At 36.6% G+C, this 15,148-nt stretch overlaps 1 protein-coding gene across 1 annotated transcript in view; it reads right to left on the reverse strand.

The window, feature by feature from the left end:
* The window catches only part of LOC127626512 (rho GTPase-activating protein 27-like), a 55,519-nt gene extending 43,540 nt beyond the window's left edge, over positions 1-11,979 (reverse strand). Inside the window, 2 exon segments of the mRNA XM_052102344.1 lie at positions 6,926-7,877; positions 11,784-11,979. Coding sequence (XP_051958304.1) covers positions 6,926-7,798 — 873 coding nt within the window. The 5' untranslated portion in view covers positions 7,799-7,877; positions 11,784-11,979.
* Positions 11,980-15,148: the final 3,169 nt, after the last annotated feature.

Consider the following 15,148-nt stretch of genomic DNA (forward strand, 5'->3'; position numbering starts at 1 on the left):
CGCTTCGCAGGAAACAGGAGTGTGTTTGGGAGCGCGTGCAAACTATTGGTACCTCCCCGCACTCGTTAGCGCCCTCAGCATCAACTCATCTAACCTGTTGCACCGTTCATTTGACGCTGGCCCTTCCACCTGCAGTCAAATAAACAGGATGGTATCCAGGTTCAATTGCCTCAAAGAAATCTAACTTTGAGTCGATTCTAACTCTAATACGAAAAGTTTTTACCGTCTGGTGACCGGGATATTGAGAAGCTGTCCAGTAACACACAAACTGACTGCACATTGATATGCAGATCAGTTGGTGAGGAGCGGCGGCTATGGGCTCTTGGCGGTTTGGACGTTTGATCAAGGCTGAAATGTTGCTAATAAATTTGTGTAACACAGAAACAGCTCTCCAAACATACAGATAGTATAGCAGCTATAACATAATAAATGTTGTCCATGTTGTTACTAGTGCGCATTACGAGGTTGCTTCAGATTGTTTACTTCTTTAAAACGTTGAATTCCCAGAAAGTCGCTGTGTAATTCGCACACTATTACAAGAGTTCCCTTTTTTTTTTTTTTTTTTTTACCAATACTCAACAAAATCTACAATATGTAGGGTACAATGGGGCTAAAGGTCCCCTGGGGTAAATTTGTATTTTATGTTCTCCAAAACACTAAACAGCAACTAAATCTACCACAGTTGCTATTTAACACCTTTTATATATTTTAAAATATTCCTGATCATTTAGTGCAATGTCTAAAGTTTGATTTTGAAGTGATTTGATCTAATATTTAAAGGTGCAGTAACTTTTGTCTTTGTGTCATCTTGGACTTACACTGAGCGTCTAGCGGCTTGGATGCAGCATCATTTAAAATAAAAAGTTTTCTGTTTCTGATGACATTGTAGAAATGTAGTATTCACATTCAGTCATGATTAATTTAACCCAAGAGTGAAAGTGTCAAATAACAGGATGGTTACTGAGATTAAGCGAGTAGTATTCGGCTGTTCATGTGATTCTTATATGGCCGCCCCCATGTGTGGACCCTCTCCATGTAGAATAAAACAGCTTTTATAAGATTATTGATGTGACTGAAGTCTTCATTTTAATGTGAGTGGTCATGATTTCCTACATAAATTGCAAAATTACATTTCATGTCTTTAGGAGTTAAACTTTTTTAATGAGGAAACAATGACTGAGTGCACCTTTAAAGTAGGTAAACATTGACTGATCCAACCACAATGGAGATGAATCGGTTTATAGAATTTATAAAACATCAAATGTGATTTAAATCAATAGAAAATGGTGCACTGAAAAAAAGGGAAAGCAGCTCTAATGAAAATACTAAGCAAGCAGTTGAAATCAACTTAATGCATTTATGTTTGAGATGAGAACATAATTATATTGGGTAAAGTCCAAATGATATTCAACAGTCATTGAAAAGGAACATGATCACATTGCTATGAAATGTTCAAATGGATTCAGACTTCCAAAGATGGTATTCACACAAAGTGATTTTTACTGCTTGCTCAATTAACTTGTTTAAAATGAGCTAATGCAACACAACTTTTTAGCATTTGTTCTCAACTTAATATCATTGTGTACAATCCATCTATGGTCACTTAATTCAATTGTGTTGGCACTATGCAAATAATATATGGTGTGTCAATGTATTGCTGAAAACGGGTAGGGGATTTCCAGTTCCCAGCATGCTTTGCATGGGAATCAATTAGTAAATTTCAACATTAAGTGTTACTTAAAATGTATTTCTATAAATGCATTTAATTATTTTTTGAAGGTTACTGTTGTGGAGAAGATTGGAGCTAATGGTTAGGTCAAGGTTGGATAAATTATTAATGTAAAATCAGTGTATTTCTTTTCTTATGACATAAACATTGAGGGATCATTAGTATAATGCCTGAATAGAGATCTGTAAACTCTCAACAGCAATATACTTGTTCTACAGTACAAATATATACATTAATAATACAACAATGCATTTATTGCTAGCTAGCAAGAAGCTGCAAGATTCAGTAGAGATATATGAACAGTGAAAATTTAAGTCAATTAAAGTCAAAAAAGGTTTTCACTACATAAAGTCATATCCAAAATAATTCCTGAAGTGGTCATTTTTTAATATTATCATTGCTCAAAAAAAAGAAAAGTTTTGCCCTATAACTATTTTGCCTAGATTTACACGATATCACCTTGACACCCCTTGCGGCCTTTTACTCCAAATGTGTCTCCCTCGCCACCTTTTTAAAAAATTATCATTTTAACTATCTGTTATTATTTGTTGTCACACAAATAATGTTGTGCCATCAATATTCAATAAAAATAAATGTTTTCTTTCTTCAATCTGGATACACTTTGTGACCAGAAAAAGCATATATTTATTTTTTACTCCAAAAATTGAGCAGATTAAGTGTGCTTTTAAACCTTCACAATTTGATCAACCACTAATACCTTACCCGTCCAACTCCCTGACTCACTTTCAACCAGTTACATCAGAACAGTTAGCAGATGTAGTCTCCAAGATGAAGTGTTCCAGTGACAAGCTGGATATTCTTTCTCCGTGCCATCTTAAAGTTTTCATCACTATCAGATCCAGTGTGACAGCTATAATTAACAGCTCATTACAAAATGGAGTTGTTCCAAGCAGTTATAAACATGCAATTCTACCTTCTTTATTTAAAAAAATAAATAAAAAAATGTGGCTCTGGCAACACAGAACAATTATAGACTAACCGCCATATTGCCTTTTATTTCCAAGATTTTGGAGAGAGTTGTTTATTCGCAACTCTACTCCTATCTAAATACATTTAACATTCTAGACACTTGCTTGCACAACACTGAATCTGCATTGCTGAAGGTCACTAACAATATTTTTCTCTCCATGGATTCAGGTTCACCTGTTGCATTAGGTTTATTAGATCTCAGTGCCGCGTTTGACACAATAGACCATAATATTCTCCTCAACCATCTAGAATGTATGGTTGGCATCCAGGTTATGGACATCCAGTGGTTTGCCTCATATCTAAAAGAAAGTAGGTTTTCTGTCAATTTCCTCTACGTCAGCTCAAATACTGTGTGGTGTCCCTCCAGGGTCGATTTTAGGACCCTTACTATTTTTCCTGTATATGCTTGCTCTGAGCTCTATTTTTCAGAAGTACAGCATATCTTATCACTGTTATGCTGATTCTCAATTTATTACAATTAAATGAAAGCAAAACCGAAGTTCTGATTTAGGTTCCTCCATGACCTCCTTACCTAGCCTGGTTGCCCAGTTAGGTCTTCTGGCGTCAAACAAGCTCATGTAAGACGTTTTGGAGTGATTTTAGACTCCTCGTAAATTTTCAATAAGCAGATCAGTGCTGTTGTCAAGGGACGCTTTTTCCACCTGAGATCTATCGCTAAAGTAAAATATTTTCTTTCCCATAAACACTTGGAAATTGTGATCCACTCACTAATTTCATCAAGGTTAGACTATTGCTACTCATTGTGCATTGGTCTACAGCTAGTTCAAAACACAGCAACTTGGCTTTTAACAGGGTCAAGAAAGAGGGATCATATTTCCCCTTTTTTAGCATCTCTACACCGACTTCCCATGAAATTCGGTGTGAATTTTAAAATTCTGCTTTATGTCTACAAGGCACTATCTGATCTCGTGCCCCAATATATCAGTGACCTCCTCCATTACTCCCCCACCAGAGCGCTCAGGTCTTCTGATCAGCGTCTTTTCTTGAACTCTATCTTTGTATATTTATTTGTTTGATCTGTAAATCACTTTGGGTCATCTTCTGTTTTTAAATGTGCTTTATAAATAAAGGTTGACTTGACTTAAGGTGTGCCTTTAGCCCTGTTGTACCCATCTGAATAGTATATACAAACTTCCTACCGTTTTTTACATGTATTGATGTCTCATCATTATATATTTCGTCATGTTAAAGATGATATAAATTAAGTTCAAGCTATAATGGCTTTAAGTGGACATTCAGTGAGTAAAATTTGCCACTGTGAATGATATCTAGCTAACATATTTGCAAACGTATTCTGATGATTTTATGTCTGTAAACATAAATATATTGACATTTTAAAATGACATGAATTTCCCTATATCTTCCCATGACAGAGTTGACATGTTATGCTTGACCACATATGATTCACATAACAAAATAAAGGAAAACATAAAATGGAAGAGTAACACACTTCAAATAATTATTTTGCTTAATGGCTGATGTCACCTAGAGAGTGTGACATCATTTTATAACTTAGATCTTCAATTAAATGTCACAGTATCATAACATAAAAGGTGGACAATACGTCAAGGACACACAATAACCAACATTATAAGCAGATAATAAGAGAATGCATTACTAAACACTTAATTGTATTGGAAATATATGAGGAAATGAGACTAGTACAATCAATTATAACCGTTCGCTAAAAAAGCAAAAAGCATCACGACTAGAGCAGAACACAGGTGTCTCGAGACATGTTTTTATCAGTTGAAGAAGTTCTTTTGAACTTGACACAGCTTCTAAAAATGCAGCGTTCCCGCGAGAGATGCTAAAAACATAGTGAAACGTGACACAGTTTTCAAAAGACATCTTCTTGCAAGACCGTTTGGCCAATTCACTGAAAAGCTCATAATTATTCATTCGCAGAAATGAAATACGGGACAACAGAAATACGGGACACATTTCATGACTGATTAAATATTCTGAGAGTAAATATTTCTCATGCTCATGTACGGCCGTACAGCTGCAGGCGCCACTGTCCTTAGATCATGTTATATTTTGCATATCACAAATTCTCAATGTAATATAATCACACTCCAGCTGAAATACCCAAACAACAGTCAATATGGGACACATAGGGCTGACTGAATTGATGCAATCATACAATAATAGTTTGACAACGACTTTTACAGCTGAAAAATGAGCACTTCTCTACGGTTCCTATTCTTCTTTGTCTTCAGCTCCCTCTTGTGGTGAAGAAAAGCAGGTAAACTCTATTCAAGCAGTGAAACATTCACTTGAATACATGCTTTGAAAAAATTAAACCAAATCATTTTACTCTGGTTTATTAGTACAGTTTGCTCACAAATCAGCACTAAGTTTTAGTTTACACAAGCTCAACTCAAGAGCAAAATCTGTCATTAGTGAGTAACTAAAAATGTGTATATTTACTATAGAAATTTCCATTACTTTTAACATTAAATTAATTTAAATTATTTTTCCAGGTTTGGATATTTTTTTTTCAGTATTTCCATGACTATGCAACACTCCATTGGCAAGTCAATTTTAGTTTTTACTTTTGTAGACTTTTGACGACATGCATAATGCAACTGAAAAAGATATTAAGCAAACCGAGATAGGGGCATCTTCACATATATAAAGTATTCATATATATGACTCCACGTGATATAGTTCACGAGATTGTACATTCTCATGTTCTATCAATTAATATGATGTCATGAAATTGCATTTATAGTAATAATACAAGAATTTGTCACTGTTTAAAAATTACTTCCACATTTTTTGTGGATCATTTATCACATCAAGGTTGGAAACTAATAAATAATGCAATTAGAATTCCACGTATAACAATAATTTAATAACTGAATTATAAAAATCATAATGTAAGTACTTTAATATTAAAAATACCATGTAAAAACATTAGGTTTCGTTAAAAAAACTCCTGCATACACGCTGCAAGACACTATTTGTCAAATTCTTCCATATTTACAATGTTTGTTGAAGTTAAAATATTTAATAATTCATGATTGTCCCTTTAAATATTTATATGTACACATTTATTACACTTACTTATTACATAATAGTAAGCACGTATGTGGCAGGGCGGAGGGCGGGGCCAGTCGTGATCCTACACACCTGGTCCATTATCATGCTAATCAAGCCTCCGAGAGGGATAAAGGGTTGTGCGGGGGAGAGAGATCGTTCACAACCCTCCGCAGTCGGCCTTTATCCCTCTCTGAGGCTTGATTAGCCTGATAATGGACCGGGTGTGTAGGATCATGACACGGCCCCACCCTCCGCCCTGCCACATACGTGCTTGTTTATATGCACTTGTACGATTTACATTGAGTTTACATTGATATGTATATCAAGCGTTAAAATGGGACTGTCTCTTTAAGAGAACCAGCAGCTCCTTCAGCAAGTGTTTATGGTTGAATTAGCGCAGCAGGATATTAATGAGAGAAGTTGCACCATGGTTTTTCCCTCATCCGTGCAATGTATGAATTTGGTTGAATTTTTTGGTCACCAACTGACTGTAAATAATAGAAAGGATATTAAAAGAGACACTAAATGAAACTGGAGTTTGTGGATCTCATCTTTGTCCTCAAAATACACGGAACAAGCCAAAAGGAAACTTTACTCGTATATTGTGTATTGACTTCCGTATACACATTTTTATTGTTAAAGAGCTACAAGCTCTTGAGTTTTGCAACACTTTTATCTTCAACACTTTTACCTCCTAACAGATGTCCATGAACGCTAATGGTCTGTAGCCATGCTGTAAAATGGAGAACGCTGTGAAAACAATCCGTGGAAACGTTTAAGCAAAATCAATGTTGACATGGTTATATGCAATGTAAATGTTACTATGGCATATCACAGCTCAACTAAAGCGATGGTGACAGCGTGATCACGACACCTCAGGACCCACTGCAGCCAAATAAGATACATTTCCTTCAGTGTTTATGAGACAAAACGCTGAATCTAGCTTTTTATTCAGTAAAAGGATCACTGTGCAAGTTTTTCACCACTACACAAATCTTAATACTTTCTAGCCAGTGGCTAATAACAAAAATATTTTGCCATTTCACCAAATTTGGTCATATATGCAAATGATTTACTTGCAATATAGAGGGCTGAAATGGGAACCCTGTGCCGGGGGGTTAATAACATATTACATACCATGGATTTGTCCGGAGTACCTGGGGTTGGGACGGTGGTGGAACTTGGTGTCCTCACAGTCCCTGTTGGATTGTCCTCAATCTTTGGGGATTCTGGTTCCCTCACTGTTTCCATACTCTCATACAAACTCTTTCTTTTATCTGTGGGGTTCAATATTTCAGGACTCCCAGTTCTCATGAGCATCTGAATATCTTGATCCAAGCTTTTTGTATCTACCTGAGGCCTCTCTGTTGTCTCCTTGTCATTCATGGCTGATTTTGTCTCCATCTCTGTGGATAGCGTGTTGTTTGTATGGACATGAGGCAGTAAGATAGTGTGTGGTGTTTCCCCATTAGTTGGAGAAGCAGAGTTGGTGGACATGTCATGGACTATACCTTTATCTGTACCATAGATATCAAGTTCAGGTGCAAGGCTGGCCTCTGCTTCAGCCTGTTTGGGGTTTGTTTCCAAAACCTTTGGTTCAAATAAATACTTTGGAATAATGTATGTTGATATTCTATGACCATCTTTCTCTGTGTCCGTTTTGATTGAGGCAGGGACTCTAAGAGTCACCTCTGCAGATGTGTGGGTATCAGGGAGAGTAAAAGGAGCTGTCTCTGAGCTTGAACATTCAGATTCATGCCCGCTAAACTCTTCCGGAGGGTCCAGTGGAGTTTGGTTGCTCTCAGGTGGAAGCTCCGTCACATACTTAGCTGGGATGTAAAAAGGCTTGTCCGTTTCATCCCGGCGAACATGCCACCAGTTGTCATTTGTCTTGGCTACAAGAATGTAGTGCTCGTTGGGTTTGATGGACACCGTTCTACCATCTCGAGTCTTGTAATTGTATTCAAAGTTCACCAGAACATGTTGTGAAAGTGACATTTTGGCCCACATCTACTGATCCCAAGCCTGATATGTGGCAGGTGCTTGGTGCAGACAGGAGATCAAGGTTTAGAAATAGTCATCATGAGATCTGAAGATAGAGAAGAAAAGAACAATTTGTCTGAAATGAATATCACTATTAGCAGAGATGGACCACTTGTATTAAAATGAATGGGAGAAATTGGAATGTCAACGGATGTAGAAAGGAAGTCCCTTCTTACAGGTAAAAGAGCCAATATCTTTTTAGATCCAGTTATCGCCTGTCAATCAACTTGAGAATACAATGTGCATTAGCTAGACAAGCTGGGAAAATAGCGTTTTTTAGTGTAATCTGAGGTAAAGTACAATTTATGATTCCAGTGTTGTCAGATTTTACTGCTGATTTGAAATATGTTCTTTGATCATAATTTTGACACATTTTCAAATTTTTTAGATTTTGGTGTTCTCCCATTCAAGCAGAATAGAGCAGCACTGTCATAACTGGAAATACAGTAGTTTCCTGAGAGTATTCCAAAGATGGCCGCAAGTGGACTGACTTGCTAGAAAGACTGCTATTACTTATGCTCAAATTCAAAGTTACCCATCCTGCACCGTTTGTGCTACAGGTATGATTAATACCTTAAATTACAGCTTGTTGAGAGTTTTGACTTATGATCTTGGCCTGGTGGTGGACAATAAAATGGGTGAAAAAATTCCATTGATTTACAAGGACAAAACATGGTTACATGGGAAATCGACATGTTGCTTCCGAAGGTTTTTGCACCCTGAAATCAACCCCATTCAGCTGACATACTCGCTCTATCCCATATCAGACATTTTTGCATCTATTCAAATGTGAAAATACTTCCCTCTAGCACCACTGATGGCACATGTGTTACCAATCGCAGAGACATGGGTTCTAGTCCAGGAAGTAATTGCAGTTATATAAATAATGGTGAGCACGATTTGATGCATTTTCACTCTAAAATTATATTTTTACTGCATTGTCGGTTAGGTTTAGGGTTGGGCCCTAAAAACTATGCATTCCTGTTTTATCTACAACAAAAAATACATCTAGATTTTAGCACCATGCTGTGGACTTTTCACCTGCAAACTGGAGCTTACATATGCCCATACGTTCAACAAAACTTCCAGCTTTGGCTAATGGGGGATTTTCGTTAAGCACAGACTGATATCAGCAGCAGAACTTCCGACCTACTCTTGCTGAATTCACAGTGTAGACTTTTGAATTAAGCCAGTAAGTAACCATCCTTTAACCAACCAGATCACCTTAGAAACCACCTAGCAAAGCGCTAGCAACCACACAGACCACATTAGGAACTGCATAGCAATATGCTAACAGCCACTGAGGACACCTTAGCAACTGCATAGCGATACCCTGGCAACCACCCAGAAAACTTTGGCATCATGGAGGCAAGTTCTGCACAGCCAACTCTAGTTTCATATTATTATTAGCATCTCCAGTGTATTGAATCAGTGTAACTATAATGCACATTTAATATAATGTGCTTTCAGATTGTTTACTATTATATCTAGAATGTACATATTCAGAGAGCAGGTTCATGAGAAAATAGCCTGTTTATTAGCATAATAGGCAGAACTTTTATGGGGTGGGATTTTTGTATATCATATTCACAACACATATTTATAAACAGAGGAATGCAGACAGACCAGGGGAACAACAGACAGATATGTACATATGCATGTCAGATAGAGTGTGAGAGAAGCCAATCATGATGGCCACTAGTAATATACACGATTAGAGGATTAACTGTCTGAAAACAGACATTTTTTAAAAGATTGCAGTCCAATACATACTGCATTCTGGTTTCGTGGAAGTGGAGGGTCAACGTGAAGAAAGTTATTGCCGTAAAAGGAGAGACAGTAGAGGACAAGGTAGAAAACAGATACAGCGAAACCATGAGCATATAAAGAGATGGATGGCATGACTGCACAACATTGGCTACAGGAAGTGAGTGCAGTTTGCAGAGGAACGCAGCACTAACCCCAAAACAACCTACACAGAAGAAGAGAGACTAAAATAGGGGAAATATGAACTTGTAAAATAGGGAAACCCTGTACAAACTACAATCTCGGTTTTCTTTGTGGTTGTTGCAAAATAACAATTACATAATAAGTCGAGTAGTAGTTATATTGTCACAACTCATTAATTAATGTGCTGTGCCGTATGGACTCATCATAAAAACTAGCACACCTCACAAATTAATTGTAAACTAACAAATCAGCATGTTTTTTGTTTTGTTGTTTTTTTGGTAACAGCACTTATCTGCTGTGCCTTCATGGCATTGACCTCAGGCAGTGAACGCCTGCTATTTCAAGAAATATGTGTTCAAACCACTCGTGATTACATTCAAGATACACACTGCATCAGCAACTTGTTTGACAGAGTGGTCAGGGTGGTGAACAATTATAAATTGTCACATACGACTTGATTCCCATGTTCTCCATAAATATCACGGTTTACGTTCAGTTCTATTGCAAAATCAGATTATTGTATTGGGGACACTTTTATGTTTACAGTAGGTTTGTGAAATTTCTACAATGTGAATGTGGGGTGCTTGAGCATTTTGCCACTTCAATATGGGGGGGACTTTTTGCTATAGTATAGAACGTCTCAATTTCGGACAAAATACGGGACATCCTAGCTAATGCGGGACATTTGGCAACCCTAATTTACCACCAGTGCTGGGTAGTACTGATTACATATTACATGGCTAAAAATGTTATCAGTAACATAGTTTCTTTTGCATTTATAAGGTAATGTAATCTGATTACTTTTGACACGTTTATTTGACGTCACACACATTTAAATCTTGTATCATCTTTGACGTAATGTTGCTTAAATAAATGTCTGCGCCTCCAAGCGGAATTGCAAAAATAAACCTTGTTTTCAAAACAGCTTTCTGAATACGCCCCCTTCAGCTTTTGTTTGAACAAACAGATAGTCCCGCCGACAACTCACACCATTGGTCGAGTCAATGTTATGGTCTGTCTTGCAGGGCCATTTTTTACCATTTTGGCACCATAGGCGAGATTGGGATTATCTGACGAGGAGGGCGGAATATTAGCATGGTGACCGCATCACTGCCGCTCCTGACTTTGGGGCAGCTTCTGATTTGGCGCGCTCTTGAGACGAATAGCTCAAAACAGAGGAATTTTCATTGCACCACAGAGAGTTTTTACAGTTTTCAAGAAAATAACCCATGAATGGCTTAATCATAGTTGTCTCTGCATATTAAACTGTATAGGAAAAAGTATTTTAACAGCGAAAATGTTACATACTAAAGCTTTTCTATGATTTTTTACTTAAAACAGCACTTACAGGGTCATAAAACACAAAAACACATTTTGACTGATATAGATGTGTGTGTGGAATTCCACAACCCTTGTAATTGTAATTATGTAATCCTGAAATCATGTAATCTGTAAAAATAGAGTATTTTAAAATATAAATGTAATTTTATAATCCGATTACATAATCCAGATTGCGTGTAATCCGTTACTACCCAGTACTATTTACTACAACAATACAATGCCATTTGATGGTGGGTTGCACAAATAAAGATTTATTTTACACTTAAATCAAGGTTTATCTAACAATTTAGATGCACCAAACTTTATTCTTTGTTTAAAAATTACAACGGTTACATCTGAACCATCACATTGATCTAATTTTTTATTTTACAGTAAACCTAGGACAACTAAATCCTATAACCTTCATTCTACATCCCTTTAGACATTATTCCTATTATTAAACAAAGTGTCAAATTTGGTGCATCTGAATTTTTACATAAACATTGATTTAAGTTTAAGTTGAATCCTTATTGGTGCAACTCGCCCTCAGGAAGATGTACATGTTAGCATAGAAGCCACCGTCTGATAACTGATAAAATGCTGCCAAAGTCGCCTCTGTGTTAATACACAATATATTTACAGTAGATGACATGTCAATGAAACAAGGATAAAATAAACATACCATAGATGATCAGAATAATGCCTCGGCTGCTTCTTGTGGGGCATTTGAATAATTCACATAAGTAGCAAATACTATGATCTCTCTGTTGGCTTAGTCCGGCAGATCTCAGTCCCAAACTTCAGAGCTGTAGTGTTGTTTTGTCAACGTGAGAAAAATATGTTCCCAGATTTGTGTTGCTAGACAGGTTTGAGCGTGGCTGTGAGTTGCAGTAAGCAGGAGGCGTGTTAACCTGAAACTAGACACACAAGTGGGTGTGAAAAAGAACAGCACCTTTGAATGCTTTAGTGTATTTTCACTTACCTAAGAGAACAAAATAGTCAAAACTGAGAAAAGAGGAACAAGAAAATTAAAAAGGGGAAACAATAAAGAACTTGAATGAAGAATATTGGCATGGCGACGTTGACAGAGGGCTGAATGTAAACTGAAGGGCTGCACTTGAAGCATGTTTCATTAAAGGCTATTTTTGCCTTATGACTCATATTTGGAGTCATTCCATCCAAAAATTTCAAAACAAGGGTGTTGGCTCAGAGAAACTGAATGGCTGACTTTATAGAAGCTTTTAGGTTTGTTAGGTTCACCTATCAGCCAATGGTGCTATTCTTTTCTTTTGGTTTTCCTGTACACTCACTGGGTTGGGCTGATAACTTTGTCCAGGTCAACAGAAAACAACACGCTCCTTTTACAATACTGATTGTGGTGGGGTTTCAGTGTGGATAGGTAATCATTCATGGAAAGGCATCTACATATTCAGGGGAACAACATAAGTAGTAACTTAAAAGCCAAATGTATAAATATTTCATTCTAAGTCAGGCTCTTTACTCAGTTTTGTTACACTGGTAACACTCCAATTTCCAAACTCAAGAGTTTTATTTAGTACCCTTACAAAATTGTACTGTGGTGGTACTATGGTACAGACATTGATGGCATAAAATGGTAATACTATGGTACTATGATACAGTGTACTGAATTGCATGTACTGTATGGTATTTACATAGTACTCCAATGTACTTCCAAGAACACCATGGTATATGTACCTGTGATGTGTTTATATATATATATATATATATATATATATATATATATATATATATATATATATATATATATCTCACACTGGCAGCCAAAAGTTTGGAATAATGTACACATTTTGCTGTTTTGGATGGAAATTGGTCCTTTAATTAATCAAAGTGGCATTCAACAGATCACAAATTATAGTCAGGATATTACTAATGTGAACAGCAGCATCACTATTTGAAAAAAGTCATTTTTGATCAAATCTAGACACGCCCCATATCTGCAGCCATCACTCCATCACCTTATCCTTGAGTAATCATGCTAAATTGCTAATTTGTTACTAGAAAATCACTTGCCATTATATAATACACAATTGAAGCTTAACATTATCTTTGCGTTTGTTTTTGAGCTGCCACAGTATGCAATAGACTGGCATGTCTTAAGGTCAATATTAGGTCATAAATGGCAAAAAAGAAACTTTCTCTAGATACTCATCAGTCAATTATTGTTTTGAGGAATGAAGGCTATACAATGCTTGAAATTGCTGAAAAACTGAACATTTCACTCCAAGGTGGACACTACAGTCTTCAAAGACAAAGGACAACTGGTTCTAACAAGGACAGAAAGAGATGTGGAAGATCAGGTGTGCAACTAAACAAGAGGATAAGTACATCAGAGTCTCTAGTTTGAGAAATAGACGCCTCACATGTCCTCAGCTGACAGCTTCATTGAATTCGACCCTCTCAACACCAGTTTCATGTACAATAAAGAGAAAAATCAAGGGTGCAGACCTTATGGGAAGAATTGCAAAGAAAAAGCCACTTTTGAAACAGAAAAACAAAAAGAAAAGTTTAAAGCAGGCAAAGAAACACAGACATTGGACAACAGATAATTGGAAAAGAGTGTTATGGATCTTAAACCCATTGAGCTTTTGTGGGATCAGCTAGACTGTAAGGTGTGTGAGAAGTGCCCGACAAGACAGCCACATTTATGGCAAGTGCTACAGGAAGTGTGGGGTGAAATATCACCTGACACAAACTGACAATCTGTACAAACTGACAGCTAGAATGCCAAGGATCTGCAAAGTTGTCATTGCTGCACATGGAAGAGTTTTTGATGAGATCTCTTTGAAGTAGTTTAAGAAGTTCTGAAAATGTTTTCCAAACTGTAATAGTTTCACATTATTAATGTCCTGACTATACATTGTGATCAGTTGAATTCCACTTTGGTGTATAAAAGTACCAATTTCTTTCCATAAGAGCAAAATCTGTACATTATTCAAAACCTTTGGCGCCAGTGTATATATATATATATATATATATATATATATATATATATATATATATATATATATATATTTAAGTGTAATAGTAATAGTAATAAAACTACTTGTTTATAGCATTTTAATTTGTTTGGTGTGGATTCACTGGTGCATACAGTAGAGAGTTATGAGAGAAATGCATACAGAAAAATAGTGTCAGGAAGGCAGAAAACAGGAAGAACCACTCACATGCTGAAAGCTTGCAGAGAAAAGTGTGATGTGGTTTGAGGGAATTGACAAGTTGACAAAAATATGCATCCATCTTTCAATTGCTATTCGATGTAGGGAGACCATATTCTGGTTTACAAAAAATTGGAGCGGAATAATAGTGTTCAAAACAGTGTTACTATGAATGCAAACTTTAATACAGTGGAAAAGACACTATTAGCATAACGTAAGAAATTTGCAGGAACTATTGGCAAAATTCCTGCCTGTCAGTCACAGGCAGGAATTTGGCCAATAGTTGCTGCAAGCCTCTTATAATTGACCAATTGGTGTGTGAGAAGGTGGGAATTACAAAGAGGGGTTAAAGCAAAGCAAATAAAATAAAAGTATTAGACACGGGAGTCAGCCTTTATCCCTCTAGGAGGCTTGATTAGCCTGATAAGGGGCCGGGTGTGTAGAATCACGACCCGGCCATGCCCTGCTACAAAAATACTTTGTAATGGAAAATATACTGAATTGGTAACTTTAAAACTGTTCTACAGTCTCTATGACTTCACTATAATACAGGAAAAAAACGTATTTATTGTGAGGAATTTTATAATTTTCCATGGCACACCTGACAATCTTTCATGGGCAGTGGTGGGCCGTGCATTTAAAGTGTGATTCATGCCATTAAGAAAACACAATTTCACAATAAATAAGACACCCTATGCCTTTGGGCATCATACATTATGTCACAGCTAACTAGTAATACCAATTGACATTTTAAAAACAGGTCCATGCACGAAAGCCGGAACTTGAAATGACAATTAATACTCAAGCAGCATTAATTTTAATTGCAGCATGACTGTTTTGTGAAATGAAC

Source organism: Xyrauchen texanus, chromosome 33 (genome assembly GCF_025860055.1).
Source record: "Xyrauchen texanus isolate HMW12.3.18 chromosome 33, RBS_HiC_50CHRs, whole genome shotgun sequence".
Lineage (NCBI taxonomy): Eukaryota > Metazoa > Chordata > Actinopteri > Cypriniformes > Catostomidae > Xyrauchen > Xyrauchen texanus.